A 23793-nucleotide genomic window follows, 5' to 3' on the forward strand; every position below is an offset into this window, starting at 1 on the left:
ATGTTATGATGTCCCCATCTAGTGTTTTCTCTGTTTTAGTCTGCACGTTGAATTAAAAACATAATAAAACTAATAAAAACAAATAAAGCTCAGAACCAGTAACTCTAAAACAGATGTATCCTAGATGAAACAAACAAGACAGCGGATGTCAGAATGCTCCAACACCAGAGGACAGAGCACAACATTAGTAACCTAATGTTGCCTAGCTGGACAGGCCTGCATTCACACTGTTATTTGTTGTTTATTTATTTATTTGGATCCCTGTTTGCCATTGTACAGAAAAGTACACAAATGTACAATTTCTTGGTCCATACTAAATTGGCGATATATGTTATGATATGATATAATATTATATTATATTATATTATATTAACTAGGTCCTTATTTGTATGCATTAATCCTATACTGTATTGAACTATGTATACATTCATATTATATGTACTATACATAAAAGCCTTAATAGGAGGCAAGTAAATTAGATTGAAATTTAAAATGAAAATAATGCAACTAATACAAGTATTATTTCAGCACGTAAAAATATACCTTAAACAGGTTTAAGCCCTGACCCTAACCTTAACAAAAAAAACAGGGAAAAAAAATATAATAACTCAAGAATAATATAAAAAAAAAGACAAATCACGCACACTAAATCATGCACAGACAAAGGGAGGCACTGTGCTGCGTTTTCTCTTAAAATAAAAAATGTGTGTAATTTGTGATGAAGAATTCCAAGCAATCCCATCTTTGTACAATTTATTTAAGAAAGAAAAATATATTTTTTTAGACACATTGATTTTTAGAAACAAGAAAAAAAAGTAAAAGGTTAGGTTTTCTCTACCTTCAACAAAGACAGACCACTGTAGCACATTAGTGTTAATGGCACAGCAAAGTCCACACTTCTGTTTCAAGGCAGCTCAATCTTATCTATATTCCTGTTGATTATAAAAATAAACCATAATATAAATGACATAAAACTAAAGCTACTGTAAACAACTCAGTTGTGTTAGGTGTCAAGGATGCAGAGCATGTTTAGGTTACAGACAGTCTTCTCATTTTTACAACAATATTGTGTGTGGACCGTGGCCTGTGGCTAAAAGGTTCGTCTCATTAACCTGCTCAGTGGCTTCATTCTCAATGAAAAGACTCAGTTTACTTTTTAAATATGAAGTGATCCAAATACAATGCAATGCTTTTCTTAAAAGTCTTCAACATTCAAGATCAGTTTGTTGTTTAGAACCCACTCAGCTACAGATTGCAGCTTGCTGTTTGTTGTCTCATTAAGCTCAATGACATGACTGTTGGCCCTGACGCACACTGTGAAGAATCATCAGCCTGCATACACATACTCACTTTGTGCATGGATGTGAACATTAGTAAAAATTTAGAGCAAAGGGTCCAAGAGAACTGTACACCCACCACACTGTATATCTCTAACACTGAGTAAGCTCCCATAAATAGAATAAACCCTTTGTGGTCTGTTGGATCGGTAGCAGATGCAGTAAAACCATAACAGTTAAGTTTTTGAAGCAATAGATAATCAATTGGAATGGTTGCATTAAACTCCAGAAGAGCTACATTCACAATTGTGTTAATATCTTTCACTTAGCCAATCGTCGGCCATTCGAGGCGGTCGGAGGGCCTGGAGCAGCAGTCACGGTTCCCACTACTTCAAGCTGGTTCCATCAGATTATCGGCCGCTGGGTTACATGTCTGGCAGCGGTGTGATTAGCAGCATCTGGGAGTGAGAGAAGTCAAGGGCAAGCTTGGGAAAGACTTATCTGCCTGTGAGCGACTGGTCAACTGCATTTCATTTACACTGCACCCCATGTGGGAGGCCGGCTTGAGTGTACTTAGTGGTATTTTGTTTGCATTTTTTATTACATCCCCTACTCACTGATTTGAATGTCTTATTTAACCCCTTATTTACTCCCAACCTTTATATATAGAATTTATTAAATTTCCTCATGTCATGACGAATTTAATTACAATTTTAAAGCAATGGATGATGCTTATTTGACAGGGAATTGCTGTGATCATGCGACCTATGTCTTTTCAGAGTTGTGCCATTGACAGGAACACACTTGAACACAAGGACCAAGCTTTTCAAAGCAATCTTGGTTATGAAGAACCTGGATAAAGGTAACACTACACTGTACACAGATCCATTGTATCTCACCAAATGGTAAACACAAGAAACTGAGTGTTCCCTCATCATCTTCACACTTGGAGTCCTGCCCTCGGCAAAGCAAAGAGAGGTGTGTTTTCCCCTGGTAGGGGCCTCTTTCCTGAACACAAATTACCAAGGTAGTTAAAAGGGAGGAGAATGGGGGAGGGGGAAGGGGCTCTCTAACGTTTTTCCAGCCAAGGACCTGCATATAGATAAGAATTTGGTCAAGCATTTTGCGGAGGACCAGGTAAATTTGCTGAGGAATTAAAGGGAATTTAAATTATTCTCCATTTTTCTGTAGAACCCCAATGGACCCAGTATCATGGCAGTTCATGAACCAAGACTTCTTCACTTCACATTTCCTTAACTGCTCATAGACCCAGGTAACACAAAACCACATATTGTCAGTCCTGTGAAGAAAAGCGCTTTCAGCCCAATCAACTGGTGCTCATCTGTCATCTAGCATTAATGACAGGTCCTGGCCTTACCACCTGTTCTGCACATTCTAGTGCCACACAGATGTTTGTTTGTGTAGCTGGAGGGGACGTCGCTGCGAAGCCAGCGGCGCTCTGGCCTGTGCGGTATGTGCAGCACCGGTCCAGTTTGCCCTGCCTGGATATATAAGTCTTCTCTGTTCTTTGTTTAAAAGTATGCACACCTGTATTCATTGTGGCATCTGTCCTCGCTGGCTAGCATTAATTTACACGCAGGTGCACAGCGACAACGAGCGGCAACAGTGAATCATTTTATGTAAAGGCACCAAAGTAGATAAAAATACTGAAGAAAAATGCTATAAAATCTTATAATGTATCTACAGAGCAGCAATTGTGGCTGCCTATGAAATGTGAAGCATGCCCAGACTGTGTCTTTGTCTCATATTTGCGTTTTTGTTGCGTTTTTCTGTGAGCATTGTTGTTGTCAGTCAGCTCTACATACACACAGGCAAAGACATGATTGCTACTTGAGACGGGAACAACTTGGGACGATATTATTGGGGCTCTTTTGGGAGAAGTCCTCATCTTTTGATAAGAATCTTGCAATAAAAGAAGGTAAAGGATAGCTCCTTTGACTCCTTGCTCTCTTTATATAACAAGTTTTTCCTTCAGGGGGAATTTCAGCCGTACTTTATCTTCACCCACCAGAAGCCACAAGACTGCGGCCTTGTGCGCTAGAAATAGAGCGGCTTTGTGCATGAGAAACGGCCGGGGCAAAGGTATGAAAATGTTCCCTCGCTGCTGCCCCGATCGCAGACAGAGCGGCCCTGTAAAGAGAGAGAGAGAGAGAGGGAGAGAGAGAGGGAGAGAGAGAGTGACCACTCTGGGACGGCTGACCTGTTTCCTGTATTTTTAGAGGAGGCCAATATATAGAGCTGGTGCAGGACAAGAAGGGGGGAAAAGGAGAGAAAAACAATGAGCAGTCTTGCCGCCTGTCTGGCATATTTGTCTATACATAGATTCATTGATTTAGAAGTTCTGTTACTACAAAGTGTATATTATGGGATGCCCTGGGAATACCTGCTGGAAGTACATTATATCTTGACTGCATGAGTTTGAATCCTTTCTTATATGGCTCAAATTCTGTCCCATTTATATCTAGGTGGTTTCATTTCTTTCATTTTCCACAGCTGTACCATTTTAAGAGCATATTAGGAACATTACACTTATGACCATATGATCTTCATTTTGTTCGATTGTGAGCGACATGCTGGCCTGCTGTGGTGTGGTGCCACCCTGTCAATTTTAATTGCACAAAGGACAGGGGTGCGTTCAGACGGCTTTATTTTAGCACAGTGGGTTGTGGCCAACCTCTATAGACATAAGCATATCATTAATATAGCACAGAGCGCTATTTTTGTTACAAGCCCATATTAAACTTATCATATAATAAATATTAAAAAAAGCCCATTTCATGTTTGCTATGACAACTCCATAGTCTGAATCACACGACAGGGTATTACAGCCTGTAATTATTGTTCCAACTTTTACTCAAAATAAACTGTCTCTCATTCCTTGGTGAGCGGCGCACACTACACTGTGTGCAACACAAGTGATTCCTTGTCAGGCTTTTTCTTTTGGACAAAGAGAGACAGTTAAAAAGACAAACATCAAAGTGGAAATAAAAGATGGAAATAAAGAAAACGATTTTGAATGATTTTAGCTCAGCCACACATCTAAAGCTGGATCCCTGCTGACCTCTTCCGGTGGTCACTCTGGTGTACTGTGCAAACAGTTTTCAAGACGTTCCTTGAATCCTTTCATCTGTTAGTGTTGCGGTTAAGGATGCAGACAGCGTCACATGGTTGGTCCTCACATGGCATCTGTTATGTCAAAAGGAAAAGGCCTGTCATTACAGTGTTGAGACTGGAGAATAATCTATGATTCGTAGGTGCATCATCAGCTTATCTTACTGGAAACGCTGGGATTCCCTATCGACGCATGCTGTAAATGTTGCTCATTAGCCGCCCTTGCTCTTTCCACTCCCCTTAGTCCTAAAACTGTTATGCTTGTTTTATTGTGACTGTAGTTCAGTAGAATGGCACTTACTCGGTATTTGGAGCATCGCCAAATGTGCCAGCAGTGTGGGACAAATGGCGTGATCTATTCAGTAGTTCTAAATTTTTTTAAAGACCTCTTCACTCTCGCTTGGTGCTCACACAAAAGGAGGTATTGATGTGCTCTTAGGGTAAGGGAAGACTGAAGCTTTGTGTTCCCCACCAGAAACTGGCTGAGGAAACAGTTCTTTCACAAAACTCATTCCAAAATGCAAATGCTGCACATCTTGTACTTGAGAAACCTGAGTCTATTTTAAGTCTTGTAGTACTGTAGTAACACAGCAATTTTAGAAATTATATTGTTTTTATACTCATATGCGCTATTTAGATGATTTTACCCAAAGTTCCAAGGATACAGAATGTGTTCAACCTGTAATTCTATTTCTTTTTGCTCTAAGTAGTCTTTGCTTTCTTAATTCTGTTAATTCTGGTTGTGCAAGTCACTGTATTTGCATATATAATGCAACATAACTGTTAATGCCCCAACACCCGAGTTACTTCAAACAGGAACATGACACAGATCCTTGCCCAGCCTCTTACTTTGACCTGAAGCAGAGGCCTAAACAGAGAAAAAGCACACGAAAGTGTGTTTCTCAGCATTGTCATTATTACACACTGAGGCAAATAGAAGCGGTAAACTGTAAATGTTGTGTGTTTTCAGCGCAGCACAAGTTAATTTATGGCACAAGAGCAAACAGACATCTTATTTGGGCCCAGACTACAGCACATGCTTTTTTAAACTCTGAGGAAGGAATGTGAGTCTGAGGTTAAAATACATGCATCAAGAGTGTGTGTTTAGGAGGAAAAAGGAATAGTAAATATCAGAATGACACCTATTCAGCGGGAAGCAGAGCAGTGCCTTGTTATCTTGTTTTCTTTGCACCACCTGCTGACCCAACCTCAGTTATTTGCTTTACACTACTCTTCCCCTTCACCCACAAAGCCATTCTTCGTCTTGCGGGGGACGTTCCCTAAACTAAAGTCAAAAGCCAAATACGCTCCCAGTAAGGTCATTTGGTCTTTTCTTTCATCCATGACTATGACAAACTGTCATGCTAGTTTACTAGAACCATGGACAGATTTTATTCACTTGGTTCCCTACATCCTTGTTGTTTCAAACCAGAATGGATATCTAAATTTACAGCAAGCGTAATGCTTCAAAAAATGTTTTCTCATGGGACTGGATGGAGGGGGTGGCAATACTTTACATAAACACTGAGTTCATAATGAAAATGATAAAGGGGAAACCAGGGAAAGCACATGCCAACCAAGAAAGCCAAGTAGGGAAGTAAAAGATTACATTGTTTTTGGGTGGAAAATCCCTGGTGTGTATCACATGTCACAAGTCCTTTTCTTGGGACTTTTAGTCATTCCGCCCTCTGCAAACCTAAAGCATCTCCAAGCAAATGACATCTCTCTTCAGGTTAAGTTAAGCAAGTTCTTTCATAATATTTTCAGCTGTGTATTCAACTGGCTAACAGTCTGTGGAGGACATCCTGACTGTCCTCATTGTGAAGACGAAAATCACTTCCCGCTCTGTAAGGTTAAAATATATTTTTTTTCTTAAACAACCACAGCCATCACAATGATTGCTATTTTGTTTCTTTACGCATACTTTGGTGGCTGTAATGGTCAGACAGCTTGAGCCACTGCCCACATCCAGAACCCACATGTCATCTCTGTGGCATTTTTCACTTGTTTTGCAGAATCTAAATCCAGAGAGAGAGGGAGAGCGTTTATGTGAATTGTATTTCCGTTTCATGGGCAGCCATTTCCTTTTCTGTCAAAGGTTTTTAATGGCGTGGTCTGCCACAGCAGGGTGCACTAAAAAAAAAAATCAGATGTCATGTCACACAGAAATGTAAAGATATTAGATAATGCTCCAGTGAAATTCTGTTACAGATGTATTGATATGATCAGATAAAGTGTTGCCCAAGGGTGTATTCTGTGAAACAGCCTGATGAAACAGAAATACACTTTCTCCTGAAAGATGACCAGACATTAGATAAGGCTTTGGCACTGCAATGATAAGGTTGTGTCAAGTTCATTTGTGTATAGCAGAAACTGAGGCCTCTGGTTTGCATCCTAATTTGATGGAAGCCGGTTTAGAAACTGTGGCCACACTCCTCACACTGCAACACAGTTTAGCCATTGCATCAGTGCAACTGTGACAGGAAACCACTTCCGATCTTTGATCTTACTAACTACCTATGGTTGTCTGCATAGAAAAAAATACCATGAGCAATAAATCTGCAGGTTACCATTTCCTGTTGAAGCTCAAAATAAAATGTGCCCGACTTTAATATGGTAACAGCAAGACAGTAGCTCACAAGACATTTGATCCAGTGCCATAAAATGCTGATGAAAAACAGGTTTTATTGCCAGCATTTTATTTGAAGCAGCGTGATACTGGCCAAGAAATGCATCCCATGCAAAGCTTATGGCATCACAGTTTGCTGGGGCCCTATAAACAATGCTCAGAGGAAAATGTTGGGGTGTCTAACAGAGTTTCAAAGTAAAAGGGAACCTATGAAGGTAACACATGAAGGTAATGAAACTGTACATCTACTGACACAGCATATGCACTGGAAAATCATCTATATAGGTTGTTGGTGCAGCTAGGAAATGATCAGATACGAGTGAAAATTATACGGGTAATTTTCCTATTAAGCAATTTTGTCTGACAGATGAATTTAGAAAACTTTATTTGTCTACTCCTCACTCATCAACTGCATGCAGCAAGAGTTTTATGCATTGAGATCGTGTGCCTACTCCTCAGTCATTATCGCATGCAACAACCTGAGTTTTATGAATGGCATTCCTCAGTATGAGTTACAGTGTATTTAGATTTATGCCTCCTCTTCGCCCAGCCACCGTCATTATCGCATGCAACAGCATGACTTTTATGTGTCGCTCTGAGACACGTCTGAATTACCTCAATTTTGTGTCTGTGTGTCACAGATCCAGCATGGCATCATTCTGCGCCTCGGCTGAGGCTGTTTTGCATATTTCAAACCCCTCATGGTTGATGTGGCAGGGCACCATATAACAGGGCAGGAGGGTGGGGTTACCTAAGTGCCCTCAGTTTACTGCAGAAAGGGGGGAAGAAGGCCTTAATTCAGTGGAAAGTGGTTATTCTATTCTATATTTGCCCCGACCATACAGTGACTCCACCCTCCACACGTCCCACATAAAGCCACTCCAATATAAGAGTTTATGAATGCCCGGCTTCTCCTCATTAGGTTTTCACTCAGACTCTGCAGAAGTGGCGACACCATTGTTAAAATAGAGATAAATAAACAACCGGCTGAACCTCACCAGATATAATGTGACTTATTGATAAGAATGAACATATTGGAAGTGCATTGAGGTGGCATAGGAATGTGTGAGACTAGTGAATGAATAAATGTGAACACGAAATAGCCACTGTTTTTTTTATGTGTAAAAGAGTAACAGAGAGAGAGAGAAAGAGAGAGAGAGACACATAGAGAGAGAGAGAGCGAGGGAGAGACTACAGCCTCCCAGGGTTTCTGTAGGTGGGTGGGGTCAGGTGGAGGAAAATGACTTGGACCACATTATATGTAAAGTTGGGGTAATTGCTAGGTTTGGAGACTTAAATAGCTGGGCCCGCACAGTGGTAAACACACTGCAAGTCATGCAGCTGCCTCCACATTATCCTTCCTCCTTGCTTCCTCGAAGACAAGCTTGTCAGTTTGCACAAAGCTTAAACATTTGGTGCGGATAGGACTAAAGAGGGCAGAGACACTTGCTTCAGTTAACCAATCAAACAAATAATAAATAGGCTTGTAGTGAGTAAGTGATGGTAGTTCACAACCAGAACTAATAAATGAACAATGAATGCCTTTCTTTTGTAGTTTGTTTAACACTAAAGTGACAGTGTATACACTGTTACACCCAGGCTGGTGTACATTCTTGAGTAATTTGCTTCTGCTTATTATGTCATTGCTTAGTCTCTCTTACTTTGCAATGATCATTAAAAAAGATAAAAAGGAGGAAGTTTTGCTCATGCCAACTGACTGTGAAACCCTACCAGACAAGATAACAAGTAGCAATATATAGTATATAGTATTGCCCAAATTATTTTTGTGATATTCTTATAATGTCAAAATTGAGACCTCACAAAAATTGAGATTTTCACAGTTAATGAAACTGAAGTTTTATTGTAACAAACAAAATGCAAAAGAAACAGACCGGCATATCAACAAACAGTCTCGCAGGCCAGAGTATCAGGGCCTCTTTATCACCAGCCAAGAGACTTGTGTCAACAGACAGAGACCTGCCGACAAACCTCACACAATCCTGCAAACCAGCTGCAGTTGGAATGTCTGCATACAGTACAGTAGCACTGTAAACATCTGTTTTTACAGAATGGGTCCTGACACTGTCGCGAGGACAACTTCAAACAACTAGCCAATTAGAAAACATGCATGTACAGCAACCTACAGTATACATGTGCAAGAAAAGTGCCCACTGCAGGGGGAAAGAAGTTTGTGGAGCACATTCAAAGCTGGAGTCGTAATGACCTTTCAGCAAACAGAAGAAAAAAATAAATTAGCATGAAACAACATCCCTTCTTAATCTTATGCACAGAAATTACATGGCAAAACATTGGTATTTCCTCTCCTGCAATGAGCATTGCTATACAAGGCAACTCATTCATTTGGCTGTGTATTACATTTCACTTCAAGTTTCTTTGGTATAAAAGCTGCTTCTGTTGCTAGCTCAGGACTTGTTGGACAAAAAGAAAATTAATCAAAGTTTCCTGAAGCATTTGAAACTGTTAATCACTGTTCACAAGCACACAGTTATCTCCCTTATGCCTTATTTGCTAAGGAGTTCAAATTAAATTTGGGACAGACTTGCAATACAAGCCCCAGATACAGTTTGAGTTGGAGTGAGAAAGTGGTCATGAGTGCAAAATAAAGACAGCAACCTCTTTTTACTATGCTATACCCATATATGAGGTTTCAACATGGATTCAACCACCTGTTTTTAATAGTTAAAGGCAGTATGTATGTCTGTTCAACAATACCTTTTCTTCATCAATCTATTTTTTAAATAGTAATAAACTTTAAATAGCACACCATCAGAAAATATATTGTTCTCTGTATAAGGCTACTAGTCCCTAATAAATATCAGTCATTCCAGAGTTTTCCCAACGGTTGTTTTTGCCTGTCTGGGTTCAGAGTTCATGTTTGTCAATCTCTATAAAAAGTTGAACATCTTTTCCTCTATCAAACTGATGGACTTGTCTGTTAGCATTTCTTCACTGTTTACAAATTTGTACCCAAACAGCTTCAATGTTGGTCCACAGACTTTCTGCACAACCTGGGCTATTTTGAAAGGTATACTGAATCTCCATTTTTCTACTTGTTCTGAGGAGTTTTTCTGTGTAGAATACACACCACTGGCCTCCTTGGAGGCCTGTGTGTTCTTTAGGATCCAGGATTTCACTTGTGGAGTGAACGGGATTCCGGTAAACCTGTACATCTCCGTTGCCTTCCTCATTGGGAACCGGGCGATGTCCTCATAGCGTACCAGCATATAACGCCGGCGCAGCCACGGCGGTTGTCTGAGGCCGACCTCGGCAGACATCCTGATGTTGTCGCAGTTCCCTTTCAGCTTCCTCACCTCGTCATCATCGATGGGTACATCCCCGTCCATGGCCCACTGCTTCCAGTTCTTGTATTTGGCAGCGAAGGCCACCATGCGCGAGGCCAGTACAGCCCGAGGGTCCCGGACCAACTGAATGAACTTAACGTCGAGACGGGGGTCCTCGGCCAGCGGACGCAGGGTCTCCAGTTGACGCACCCTCACTGACTTGATGGCCCTGTGCTCCTTCTGGAGGCAGGACTCGGAGGCCATGGTCAGGTTCAGGGGTCCGCAGCGCCTGGTCCTGCAGTGGTACCGCTCAAAGACCCCCTTGACAAAGGGGCTGCAGACCGACTCCTCGCACAGGGAGCTGCTGGACTCCCTGCGGAAGAGGCCGGTGGTGACGTGGTCCACGGGGAGGGGGTCGATGAAGCTTTCCAGCAGGGAGAAGTCGCACAGGAAGAGCTGCTGGAGCACGTCCCGGTACGCCCGGGCCGCCGCCGTGGCATTGGTGCCTCCGGTCTCCAGCGTCAGCATCCTCTCCACGTGCCACAGCGGCTCAAACAGGTAGAACATGTTGTCGCCCTGCTGGTTGAAAAACTCGCCCACAAAGGAGGAGCCCGTCCTGGTGGTTGCCAGCAGGAGGATGTGCTTCCTGCCCCTGGCCGTGAGCTCCTGGTGCTCAGTGTAGTTCTCAAGGCGCCGCTTCATCAGCATGAAGGCAGGGTGCAGCTTGCTGAGGGTGGTGAAGGAAGCATTGTGCTTCAGCAAAACATGAGAGGAACCACTGGGCTGCAGAGGGGTCTGGGGGGTCTGCTTTAAGGTGAGCTTATCTGACACCCTAAAAGTGTGGGAGGAATCACAGCGTTACATTATGTTGCAAAGGTAAGAACACCAAAGACTCATTATTTAGCTTGACATTTGCAACCATTTTGTGTTCCTTAAGGAATGCTAGTAAAATAGCTGTTTAAAGCCTGAAAGAGATAGGTGCAACACAAAGGCTTTAGGTGAAACTGCTGGAAAACACAAAGGCATTCCACTGATCACTGAAATGGACTTACCTTGAGATAATGTTGTTTTCCTTCTCAATGATAACAAGTGCCACAAAAAAGACAATGGATATTGTGTATTTGATCCTCATTCTTGGATGTAGCTGTGCCTGGATATGCTGTTACAAACTGCTTCTTAATAGGTTCTGCCAATCTTACAAGACTCCAGTTGCCTTCTTAAATAGCCTTCCAGTTATTTGTATTCCCCATCGTGGACGATGTTTCATCCTGTAAATGAAATGAACATCAAACTGTCAGTCACACATTTTGCACATTTGTGCATGGCTGTAAGTAACACGCACTTGGTCTCAATTCTTTCTGTCAGAGCACTTAGGAAAATTTTCTTTTAACTAGTCATAGAATGGGGAAGTTAAAAGCCTATTCTTGCATATGCAATAAAAACCTGTGATGCTTAGTCAGATTAGACAGCTTGTAGTGTACATAACAATAAAGGAATCCATACATGGCCATACAAAACCCTTCTCCTTCTTTTGCCTCCTCCCCCACTCTAACCCTACTCCTTGCACGCTTTGTTGTGCACGCTTGCACAACATTGGTGTACTATATTTTGCAAAACCAAAAGATGGAGGCCTTTTCTCAGAGACAAAAATATCATATCTTGAGATGGTAAGAATAGGAAATGGCTGAATGTTTTACTGGAATCTAATTCAGTCCTTCCCACGAGGAAGTCTTTGTTATCTTTAAGTGCACCAGTGCATTTCAGGAACATGCCCACCCACCATGCACCATGAAGGCTGGTACACATAGAGAAAACAATGTTTATGAGTCTGTCTTTGTAGCAGTTAGTTAAAATGGGTGGAATAACAACGCTGAAGGTGCTAGTGAAATTTAAGTGACAGACTCCAACAAGGAAAAAAAAAAAACAATTTTGTGACCGTTTTGTGCAATTCCACAATTGCAGTGGTGTTTCCTTGAACTTGGTGCTGTCTGGGTTGGTGTGATAACCCTATCCCACTGATGGAGGTAGGCAGAACAGCCTGTCCAATCTGCCAGCTGCTCCTCCATGTCAACACTGGGAGGAGATCTTTTCCACAGAGCCCTTCACTGACATGACTGGGCTACTGGTACAGGAGGCCATCTGGTGATAGACTAATGGCTTGCTGCTCCCCCATAATATACCACGGTGCCTCTAAAACACTCACTGGGAGTGAGGGGGGATACGTAGGCAAACACTAGGAGGTATAAGTACACAGTACAGAAATTGAGGGGGAAAACCTGCTTGTCACAGAGCCATAGATTGTGGCGCTATAAGACTGCAAGGTATACAGTACACAATACTTCTGCTGAAGTCTGCTGAATAATAAGCCTCTACCTGGCAGGCAGTGGGCAGTTAAATGAAGATGAGGACAGATTTAATGGTGACTATTTGGGGGATATCCTGCCCATTCCTGAAAGATTAATATTAGGTTACCTTTGAGATAATGGCAGCTTGGCTCAGATCCCTGACTAATCTTGGGATTTAACCAGAATCCTGCCAGTAAAAAAAAAGGTCAATAACATGGCAAGGGTGTCCAATAAATGAGACAGCCTCTACACTGAGGAAATTAGAAAAGCTTCATTTTGATGTATGTGCCCACTAAAATGCTTAGGCTGAAGCTGTCAATGAATCGCAACAACTGCTTAAGAAGAGCGGAGAAAGTTGGATCACAGTCAGGGTCTGAGTTCGCTTTTATCCTGCGTCAGACATCTGGGTCAGTGAAAACATTTGTTTACCGTATCCTTCAGGTGCTACAGACAGTCCTGAGTGTGTCTGTGATTTCTCATGGATCACTGTTAAAGGATTATATGTCTAGCCCCAGGGCCAAACCATTAGTGAGACTGCTGCTATTAATCAGCAGAGCTACAACCAATAGACCAAGCTTTTCACTCTCTACAGGAAGGTAGCTTTGTGTTTCACATGAAACGAGCACCGTGTAGGAAGTGAGAGCTGAAAGCTGCCAGCTCTCCTCCAAAGCCTGATACATGAGCATCATTTTCTGCAGTCTGATGAGCCTGGATCCCTCTGAGTTTCTGTTCAACACGTCTGAAGGTCCAGTTCTCGCATCCTGTTGCAACTTCTGTCCCAGGCCAATTTTGAGCACTGTAGCCAGTCCAAATGACTGCACTCTAAACACAGGGAATGGTTGGACACCGCCTGCGAAATTCTCTGAGAGGGAATGGGAAGTTTGCAGCTCCAATAGAGCACTGTTGACGTGGAATGGTGTGTAATCAAAGGGTGAACAGCCCATGCACTGAGGTACGCTTTCACCAAGAGGAAAAATCAGCTCCATCTTGCACCACCCTGCCGCATGCCACAACCACAAAGGTCTCTTACACAGCGGAGACTCTAAAGCCCCTTTGGGCTGAGATCCCAGCACATAAACTCCTGGGTCATTCACACATCAGAGGGTCAGTGACTAAGCTCCTAGATGTTACTTGTCCTACAATTGGAAACATAGTATCCTACCAGAAGAAAATGAGTGAATGAGTTCTGAGAGGTTCCTCATTGGACATTAAACATTGTGCAAATAGAGTTACATCTGTCTGAGTAAACCTACAGGGGATCTGAGGAAATCTATGGTTGAGCTACGATATTGCGTATTTCTTCTGCCCATTTTTTTTCTTAAGTTATTGTACAACAGTAGGCAAGACACAGAAATTCATAAGTAAGACATGGGTAAGAGCTGTCTGTTCTCTAAATGAGATTTATTTTATTTTTTTGGATGAGAGATTTTTGTTGTCTGGGTGAAAGATTTCTGTTTCCTGGGTGAGAGATTTCTGTTTTCTGCGTGACAGATCTCTGCAAAAGTGAACACATTTTGTGCAAGAGCACTAGTTACAGCTATGGGATGGAGTATGTATTTAGCTGTTTTAGATAGTTATCTCCATATATGATTTGAAACAAACAAAAAAGCTAGATCAACAATTCATCAAGAACATATAGGCCCACTGTATGTGGTCTGAGATTTCATCATTTATATGGAAAACTAGATCCACACCAATTATCTCAGTTTATTGCACCAAACACTCCTGCTGTGTAAAAAGACCATGAGCTGACATTTTGAATATTCACAAACCACTGAGGCATGTGACACGTTTGATCATCTGCACATAACCAAACCACCATTGCACCATTTATCACCTTGTTACAAATGATTTTAATAGCTGCCTCTTATTTAATGTAAATCTCACATGAAGGCAAATTCAATGAGCCAGCCAAGCCCATTTTGGTATTGTATGGGTATTGTATGTGTAGGCTACATACACCCAAAATCTAATACAAGATCCAGTACAATTGCTATTAGAAAAGCACTATTTTCATTTTTGACATACAGATGCATGGCAAAAAGAAAATTGTATTTGTTTTTGCTTCACTTCCTCTCTGAAGAGGTGTGAAAGTAGCTTATCCGACCAAACCATATTACAGGAGCACACCTAACAAGAGCAACTGAATTTGCCTTTCCGATAAATGATGTTTGTTGCCTCCAAATTAGCACTGACATGGCATACTGTCGTTGTATACTGCTGTTTCAAGAGTGTGGTGCAGCATGTGGGAAGCATGCTCACAGAGCAGGTTGTGTCTTACATCAAAAGGGGCAGTTCAACAGTAGTCTGTGACAATCATGGGTCATCATGGAGGGAGAGAGAGAGACAGAAAGAGAGAGAGAGAGAAGGGGGGGATATCAGTATCCTCATGCTGACAAGTTTAATTAAGGTCAGAGTGTAGGCAAGATCTGGATACTGATAGAATATGCTTGGGACAATGCCATCATTTTGTACTTGGTATAGTAAGGGTCAGTGGAATAAGATCCAGGGGTCATAAAGGGTATTTTTAAGTCTCAAGTTAAAAAAAAACATGCAAGCCTACACTGTCCACAGTCCACAGCAGTGGTTTTGCAGGCACAAGCAGAAAGCAGAAGTTGTTTGCTGTCAAGTCACAAACTTTCCCGACAGGTGGAACAGAAACAGGGGAAATGGGAGAGCTGAGGCTACTAATTCCAGTGCTATTTGATGCAGAATTGGTTACTCTTTCTAGAGCAATGGGATCCCTTGTATTTAAAGGTCAACAGGACAAAAACCTAAGGCAAGCTGAAGTCAGCGCCTCCCAATTAATATACAGACCCCTAACGAAAAATCCCTATATATGCCTATAGGGACTTACAGTGTGTGCGTCGTGCTCAATCATGATTCTATAGTGACTTTATCGTACTTTGTGTTGTTGTTTTTTTATTTCCTATAGTGTATCGCCTAATATTCCTGCAATATCCCAATAGGATATCGTGTAGCCTATAGTTTTCCGTTGTTAATTATATAGTATCATTCTAAAAGGTATTATAGGATTACTATTCTTTCCGCAAGTAACAACATGTCTGTTATCCAGTATACCCACCATTGTGTTGAGACTCAACAAGTCGTAGAGGACTCCTGTGTGCCTGATGGCATCCCGCATCATATCATCCGGTAAATTGATCTGCCTTTCCTCACCGTGCGACTCCAGGTAGAAATTAATTCCATTACTTCGCAGGACTAGTTCACTTGTGTGACCGAAAAATCCAATCCAAACGAAGTATGTGGGCTACTTTCTCCAAGTGTGAACTCGGGAACAGATGGAAACATGTTTAAAGAGTTCGGAGTGATAAGGCACAGGTCAGGCTCTTATTCCTCTGCCCGCTGCTTAGTCTGAGCCACTGGAACTGAATGACAAGTCTGCAGTCAATGAATCACATGGGAAAGTTTGGTCCAAAAAAAAAAGCGGAGCTCCCACACAGGAGGCGCACTACACCGTCCCCCCTCACACAAAGTTGTCCTGACTCTTGCCTGTTATAATATAATACTTCCATGGTTATAACAGATAACAAAGCAAACTGGTGAGCGAAAACCTATGTCAGGGTTATTAATAACATGTTTTGTTATTAATATTGATATAATTTTATTGTAATTTATTTTAGGTCTTTAGGCCTGTCTACGCCTCAGATAGCCACCACAGAAAGGAGAGAGAGAAAAGCACACCACCTAGTGGAGTGCATAAGGTTGTGCCTCTCAACTTTTACATAAATAGGCTATGGTTTGTAGAATAGAATAGAATGTGTCTAGTGCTATTTATAGACGAAATTGGGCAGTGGGAAAAACAAGAACTAAAATGCATTTGGGTTTTTGTTATAGCCTTAAATTGCAACCTAAAAAAATCACCAGAGTGCATATAACCCATAAGGCAAAGGAGACACGAGGGTAGGTATGAAACAAGAATTGCATTAGGCTACATTTATATACAGTATGATATGATGTGATATATTGTCTTGTGCTTTGTTCTGCTTCCTTGTGTTTGTCTTATATCATTCTGTTCTGCGATTGATTGTTGATCAGTTAGGCTAGATCTAGTTAGACTCATTCTATGTACAGTCCTTTGAGACAAGGGATATATAAGGACTATATAAATAAATGAACTTAAACTTGAACATCATAATGTGATAGGATATGATGTACAGTAAAGTGCAGAGTAGTCCAACTTGAACTTCAACTCCCATGATCTGTCGCTTAATGATGACGCACTGAATGAGAATTTTCAGGAAGGTTGCAAAACAATTGCGTCAGTAACTTGCGCACTTCTATCCAGAAAGGTGAACGGCAAACCTTGCTCTCTCGGTATGTAACTTACAGCTACGTATTTGTGTATATTTGTAATAAATAGACGTCTAGAATACATTTTGACACATTGATTTTGGCTTAAATAAAACTTTCCGAAGACGATGTAGCTGGAGGAATATACGTATATCTAGCTAGCTAACATTAGCTGCTATCCCACCACTGTTAACGTTATTTTCTCCACTAACCTGCCACTGTCAAAAGCTAACTTACCATAATTGATTGTTGGCTAACTAGCTCTTAACTTTTACCGTAACAACTAGCGAGAGATGTGATGATACAACGTTACTGTCTATCAGTTAGTTGACGCACTGTGTTAATTTGTGAACAGGCTGATAACGTTAACGTTACCAGAACACTTTGACCATGTTGGTGGCGAGGCTAGCATGCCTGAGGAGTCTCCCAGTCGCTGGGCTCCGTCCCATGTTGGCACAGGGCAGTCCGGCCCTGAGGACGTCCACCCTGAAGGCCTGTCCACCGCTGCTCAAGCCTCACCAGGTACTGCAACCACAAGTCTGACATACTGTACATGTCCTTACATGTTGCCAAACTTTTTAAGTGCTGCACCCGCTGTAACACTCTGACCATGCCTACCAACAGTATCTGGAAGTGGAGAGATTTTTCTACCACGCACATGCATACAATTACTTAGTTCTGTTCTCCTCTCCATTTTGCTATGTGAAGTGCATATTGTTTGTGGCACATCAGATGCTTCAGTCTTAACTAACTGCGTCAGCCCAGGCACTGAGCAGGAGCTAAGTAATTAGCAGTAGGGTGGCCTAGTAGTTAGACAGCTGTCCTGTAATAGATGGGTCATGTATGTAAATGGGAAATGTAAATACAAAACTATAAAAGGTTAATGATCAAGTCGTTCTTATGATCCCATTAATCCAGAAGTCAAAACTGATCCTAGATCAGTGCTGCCATGCTTCACTCTGAATATAGGTGTTGACATATGAAAAGAAAGGTGGCAAACATTAGCACATACACTTGGTGGTTTAATTGTTCTTTCAAATACACAAACCCAGTAATGGTATGTCCACACCTTGCAAGTACATAAGGCCGATCGACTGTGGATATTTTTCAGTGACTGCATGTGGTAACTACATACAGTCTAGTAGAAATGTTATTTGTTATGCAGCATTATTGCTTAGCTCACTCTGATTGTTTTCATTTTTGATGATAGGCTGGGCTTGGACTTCTAGCCGAATGATACAGAGCCTAATCAGCAGTGAAAATTTGCAATTGATGTGATGTTTGTTCCTCTTTCACCAGGGTTATTCCACCAAGGCCAGATTTGGGTTCCGCCGTGGGAAGGCATCCAAAGACCAGCTCAAGGAAGCAGCTTTTGAGCCAGCGACAGATACTGCCATTAGAAGTGAATACCAATACATACATATCAACGTATTAATTATCAAAAATATAATATTATCATGTTCTCCAGCCTCTTGCACTTGTCCTTCCACAGGCTAATCTTGTCAGTGTATGATAAGCTCACATAGCTTGAAGCCTGGTTTGAGACCAAACTAGATAACTGTTCTGTAATTGAACTCAAATGCTACAGTTTCTTTTGAATCATACATCAAACATTTAACTTGTGACCATCACACTGTCTATCCTTCACACTAGTAGTTAGTTTTATTCTATAGTGCAATTATTAACTGTTATGAACTAATTTAAAAGTGTGTCTGCAATGGCATGTGTATAAATGGTTGTTGTTGTGTCCATAGTTGACAGCATGGGGAGAATGATCCTGGCTGGCGGTGCAGCAATTGGCCTTGGTGCCCTCTGCTACTATGGACTCGGCATGTCCAATGAAATCGGTGCCATTGAGAAAGCAGTGTGAGTAACAGCTTTTTGTACCAGCATCTGCTTTGAAGCTCAGATCACTAGAAAGTGTTTGTATCGTATCTTCTAAAGGCTTCACCTTCACCTTCCCTTTCTACTCTGTGCAGGATCTGGCCTCAGTATGTGAAGGACAGGATCCACTCCACCTACATGTACTTTGCAGGCAGCATTGGACTGACAGCCTTGTCGGCTGTAGCAGTGAGCAGGACCCCAGCACTAATGGGTCTGATGATGAGAGGATCCTGGATAGTAAGCCTTATAACTCTGATATATTACACCTATCATGGTCTGATTTAGTATTTTTGAAGTCTTCACCATACCATATTTCAACCATTCCTTTTATTTTCAAATCAACTTTCAAATAGTGGCTCAGAAGTATTTGACATTTTCAGATTAATTCTCAGATATTTAATATGACTGTCATGTTCTAACTCAGGCAATTGGAGCAACTTTTGCAGCCATGATTGGTGCTGGCATGCTGGTCCGGTCCATTTCATATGACCAGAGCCCAATGCCTAAACACCTCGCTTGGATGCTCCATGCAGGTACTTCAGATAATGTTGTCCTTTATTCAAACTCATATAATATCTCTTCCCTGTACTTGCTTCAAGTTAACACTAGAGGGCAGTGATGTATAGGCCCAGAAAATATCAGCTGCTCTTGTATTTGATAATCTTTGGAAAGATCTGACCTATCGCTCAGATTTATTTCATTGGTAAAGAACAAAAGTGATCTTAACTGATGAAATCTGTTTGGTTTGTGAATTCACTGACCTTTTTGTTTTTTATTACCAAGGTGTGATGGGTGCTGTTATAGCCCCCCTCACTCTCCTGGGAGGTCCTCTGATGATGCGGGCAGCCTGGTACACAGCAGGCATTGTGGGAGGTCTGTCCACTGTGGCCATGTGCGCCCCCAGCGAGAAGTTCCTCAACATGGGCGGGCCCTTGGCTGTCGGCTTTGGAGTGGTCTTCGCCTCCTCACTTGGTTGGTATAATGCAGTTTCAAATGCAGTAACGAATTAATAAACGGAAGTAAAAAATGTACTCTAACTATGCATCTTCACACCTTAGCTGTTATTTTTCACCCAGCATTCCTCTTGCATGCAAATGAGTCACATGTTGGGAGAACTTCTGGGTTCTTCATCAATTAGTTTGCATGGCCTGCTGCGATACAGTGATGTATGGTGATATATTGCTAAATATTTTATGATTGTAACACATACTCAATTTTATCAATCACATTGTTGTACAAGCAGTGCTTCTAGGTGTGTATTTAATATTTTATAATATAGTCCAGGCCAAATAGGTCACGTCATGGCAAATTTAATGATACTGTGTAAAAAAAATTCATTCTTTACACATTATCATTGAATTTGCCATTACATGATGATGGTTATCATTTTCCTTGTCCATCAAAACCTAGGTGTAGACATTTTTTTCAGACAGAAAAATGGCCGCCACACATGTACCATTATTGCAATGGCTCCAATTCTGAAAATGTTCAGGACATAACTGTATTCCAGTTTGGGGCTTTTAGACAAATCTTTTGCCTTGACTGCAAGCTATGTTTCTTAACAGTTCAATTGCCAACATTTATTAGCAAGCCAAGTAGCCAAACGTTGCTGTATTCTCCATAGAAGAGATGAAGGTAGCTGATCAACTAGGGAGCCAGAGAGCTGAGATCACATTCAAATGACACTGCTAATTTATTAGGTCTATACATTACGATCATGAATACACCATGACTGTACAGAACCTGCCAGTCTCACAGTGAGTGTTCCTGTCTTCTCCAGGATCCATGTTCCTGCCGCCCACCTCAGCGTTCGGAGCCGGCCTGTACTCGGTGGCTGTCTATGGAGGCCTGGTCCTGTTCAGCTTGTTCCTCCTCTACGATACACAGAAGGTCATCAAGAGGGCAGAGACCCACCCGCTATATGCCGTTCAGAAATATGACCCCATCAATGCGTAAGTCACTCCAGAAAAAACATTTCAGTGCACTGGAAAGTTGAATAATGATGATATAATCTCTGTTATGTTATAAGATATGAATCTTATAGTTAATTAATCTTATCTCACAGGTGTATGGGGATTTACATGGACACACTGAACATCTTCATGAGGCTGGTGATGATTCTGTCTGGCGGCGGCGGCAGCAGAAGGAAATAAACAGCAGCCGTCTCACTTCAGCTTAGTTTTACCTTCCACAGAGTTGAGCGAAGTCATGTTCTGCTACTAGCAGCATACACCAGGTGTTATCTTTTAGTTTAAACTCCAATCCAACTGGCAAATAAACATGTATGCTTTGCTGTTGTGCGAAGAAGAGGATTGCACTTTCTAGTGCATATTGTACTATATCCAAGTAAAGAAGACAAATTGTCATACATTGATAACGCTCTAAGAGAGATGCTGTTATCTTAATTCTGGGAGTGGTGTATTTGGTTTATCCCAGGGATGCAGAGGGGTTAAATCTATCTGTTGGCATCACTTGGCCTGCCTCAGACGTCTTTTATATTGTTCCTTATGTTTTCTGTCTATTTATTTTCACTTGTGGGTTCCCATTTCTGGTAAGAGAAAAAGTTGAAATATCTGGTATATGCACAGAACACAGAAATGCCATATGTCAATCTTAGACTGCCCCAGAATCACAATACACAGTACAACAAATTATTATGTTGTACCTACTTCCTCAATATGCATTGATAGTACACTTCTGTGATGGGCTTAAAGAGGTTGGCACTAGGATAAATGTGTCTGTAAAAAAAAAAAAATTACAGTAATTTCAGTAATGGAATCATTCAATAAAGCAAGTCAAAAATGAAGTTTTCTATTGGATGTTGCTGTTGTCTCATTGTGGGGGAGAATGTGATGGCAGGATGAAGCGTTTGCATAAATACAGATGTGAGATGAGTCAAAGTTTTGTTTTTTACATTAAATCATCCTACTGGGCTGCATTTTATAGAATCTATAATGCTATTTGAGTTTATCTAATCACTCACTTCTGATGTGTAATGCTGTTCCCATGAACAGTCCCTGAAGTCATTTATCATTTCCATACATACTATTTTAGGCCTTGTTTTCAGTGGGGCTAAAAAACCTAATGTATTTGGACTTAATGTTAGCACCATATGCAACATTTGAACTACATGACTCCTGATTAAAAGCACAGAGCTCTGAAATGGTTGGATGCATCTTCAACATATGACGTATTTTTTTAAGCAGGCTACTTTTTATTTCTTTTTTTGCAGTCCAGTGTCACATTCTTAACTCCTCTTTGAAATGGCATCCCAGTCCTAGTCATGCCCTTTTCAGCTCTCATTTCACTTCAACAGTGTTTTGCTTTTTTGCTAAATATTCTTTCTTATAAATAGCCCACAGGCAGCCTGGAGGAGGCTTCAACCTTTTAAGACGATTAAAAGTCATGAACATGCGGTTGGGTTATTTTTATTTGTGTTTCTGACGACATAGACCAGTATTAACCAAAGGACTGTGATTCGGTGGATGGGGGTTTGGGGAGTCAAATGTGTTACACAGACATTAATTCATGGCACCGTTACTTTTTTAATTATACGGCTGCCGACTTGACAGGCTCGTATCAGAGAGGTGTGGGGAACCAGACGTGTGCTAAAACTCATGAGGAACTTGTGATTTGTAAATGGATGGTGTGTGTACAGAGTTACCCAGCCAAATACATTTTAAATTGTAAATCAGGTGTAGCCTACATGTATTTCGAAAAGTAATCTTCAGGTAAAGCTGTGGATGACTTTTTATATGATCTCTGATCTTTCCCATTGCTGAATAAACAACAACAGAAATATAAAAATAAAAAATAGATGTGGGTCACGTCACATAGGGTTGAATATCAAATGTGAGGCATGATGTTTTATTTTTTGTTTGTTTTTGATTAACCAGCATACAATGCATCTTCTATTATGCATGTTTGCAGTTGTGGTCTCACTCTATGAGCAGAATAAAGTTGATTTAATATGATCATAAATTTGGCCTAATTCTAGACAATTCTAATCAATTCATAAAGGAGGTTTGCCTCCTCTAATTTTATTATTCTTTATCAGTCATTAAACTCTGCTTTCCTTTTTCTGGTCTGCTAAGTATTTTCAATTATTACATGAAAAGCATATTGCCTGCAGCAAAATATTCATAAATTTACTTCGATCTTTGTTGAACACCAGATCAAAAAATTGACCTTTTCTAGATTGCCCTAATTTTCAGCAGAATGATAATGTTAGAAAAACAATTTGTAAATTAAATAGACTTTTCAATTAGTTGAAAAATACCTATTTATAATAATAATTTCTTGAGTTGCAGGTAGCCTAGTTATTATAAGGAATGTAATGGCTGCCCAAACTTTTGCCATGTACATTACAGATAAATTCAGTTGCATTATGAACTAACACTAAACACTAAGACTAAAACAACAATCAGAGCAGCAGCTAACAAGATTAATTGTTATGAGCGGTGTCTAAAGTCTATGGGAGGAAGTCTCAGTGCCATAACTCTGTCCTTAAAGGAATAGTTCACCCAAAAATGAAAATTCTGTCATCATCTACTCACCCTCATGCCAGTTGAAACACAGGTGAAGTTTGTCCATATAACACACAGGGAGGTTGCCAGCACAACTCCATAGCAGCCTTCTCCAAAACAACTGAAGTCAGTGGGGACCAGTTCTTCAGAGTTCCAAAAAGACCTATATTTACACCATAATTTAGTGCAAATCTTAACTACAGCTGATTGATTTGCAACAAATCATGGTGTATAGGTCTTTCTATTCACAGTGTGATTGACTGTTTTTGTTTTGGAACTCTAAAGAACCGGTCCCCATTGACTTCAGTTGTTTTGGAGAAGGCTGCTACGAAGTTGTGCTGGCAACCTCCCTGTGTGTTATATGGACTAACAAATTTCACCTGT

The 23793-nt window shown here is 41.0% G+C and overlaps 2 protein-coding genes across 2 annotated transcripts; one reads left to right on the forward strand and one right to left on the reverse strand.

The window, feature by feature from the left end:
* Positions 1 to 8864: 8864 nt before the first annotated feature.
* LOC139918465 (carbohydrate sulfotransferase 3-like) lies at positions 8865 to 16051 on the reverse strand. The gene is made up of 3 exons (XM_071907859.2): positions 15771 to 16051; positions 11393 to 11608; positions 8865 to 11172 (listed from the first exon to the last, which is right to left on the reverse strand). The coding sequence occupies exons 2-3, from the start codon at positions 11470 to 11472 to the stop codon at positions 9945 to 9947; spliced, it is 1308 nt and encodes a 435-aa protein (XP_071763960.1). The 5' UTR covers positions 11473 to 11608; positions 15771 to 16051; the 3' UTR covers positions 8865 to 9944.
* A 1335-nt stretch (positions 16052 to 17386) lies between these two features.
* ghitm (growth hormone inducible transmembrane protein) lies at positions 17387 to 21689 on the forward strand. Its single transcript, XM_071907838.2, has 8 exons — positions 17387 to 17521; positions 18299 to 18401; positions 18754 to 18865; positions 18979 to 19120; positions 19308 to 19416; positions 19667 to 19855; positions 20664 to 20835; positions 20949 to 21689. Exons 1-8 carry the CDS (start codon positions 17390 to 17392, stop codon positions 21034 to 21036), a joined length of 1047 nt encoding a protein of 348 aa, XP_071763939.1. The 5' UTR covers positions 17387 to 17389; the 3' UTR covers positions 21037 to 21689.
* Positions 21690 to 23793: the final 2104 nt, after the last annotated feature.

This window comes from Centroberyx gerrardi, chromosome 20 (assembly GCF_048128805.1).
Source record: "Centroberyx gerrardi isolate f3 chromosome 20, fCenGer3.hap1.cur.20231027, whole genome shotgun sequence".
Classification (NCBI taxonomy): Eukaryota; Metazoa; Chordata; class Actinopteri; order Beryciformes; family Berycidae; genus Centroberyx; species Centroberyx gerrardi.

Coding starts and splice junctions, on each gene's coding strand:
- LOC139918465 (XM_071907859.2), bottom strand. CDS start 11,472: ATGAGGATCAAATACACAATATCCATTGTCTTTTTTGTGGCACTTGTT. Junction 11,173..11,392: donor GAAAACAACATTATCTCAAG/GTAAGTCCATTT, acceptor CCACACTTTTAG/GGTGTCAGATAAGCTCACCT.
- ghitm (XM_071907838.2), top strand. CDS start 17,390: ATGTTGGTGGCGAGGCTAGCATGCCTGAGGAGTCTCCCAGTCGCTGGG. Junction 17,522..18,298: donor CGCTGCTCAAGCCTCACCAG/GTACTGCAACCA, acceptor CTCTTTCACCAG/GGTTATTCCACCAAGGCCAG. Junction 19,417..19,666: donor CGCTTGGATGCTCCATGCAG/GTACTTCAGATA, acceptor TTTATTACCAAG/GTGTGATGGGTGCTGTTATA.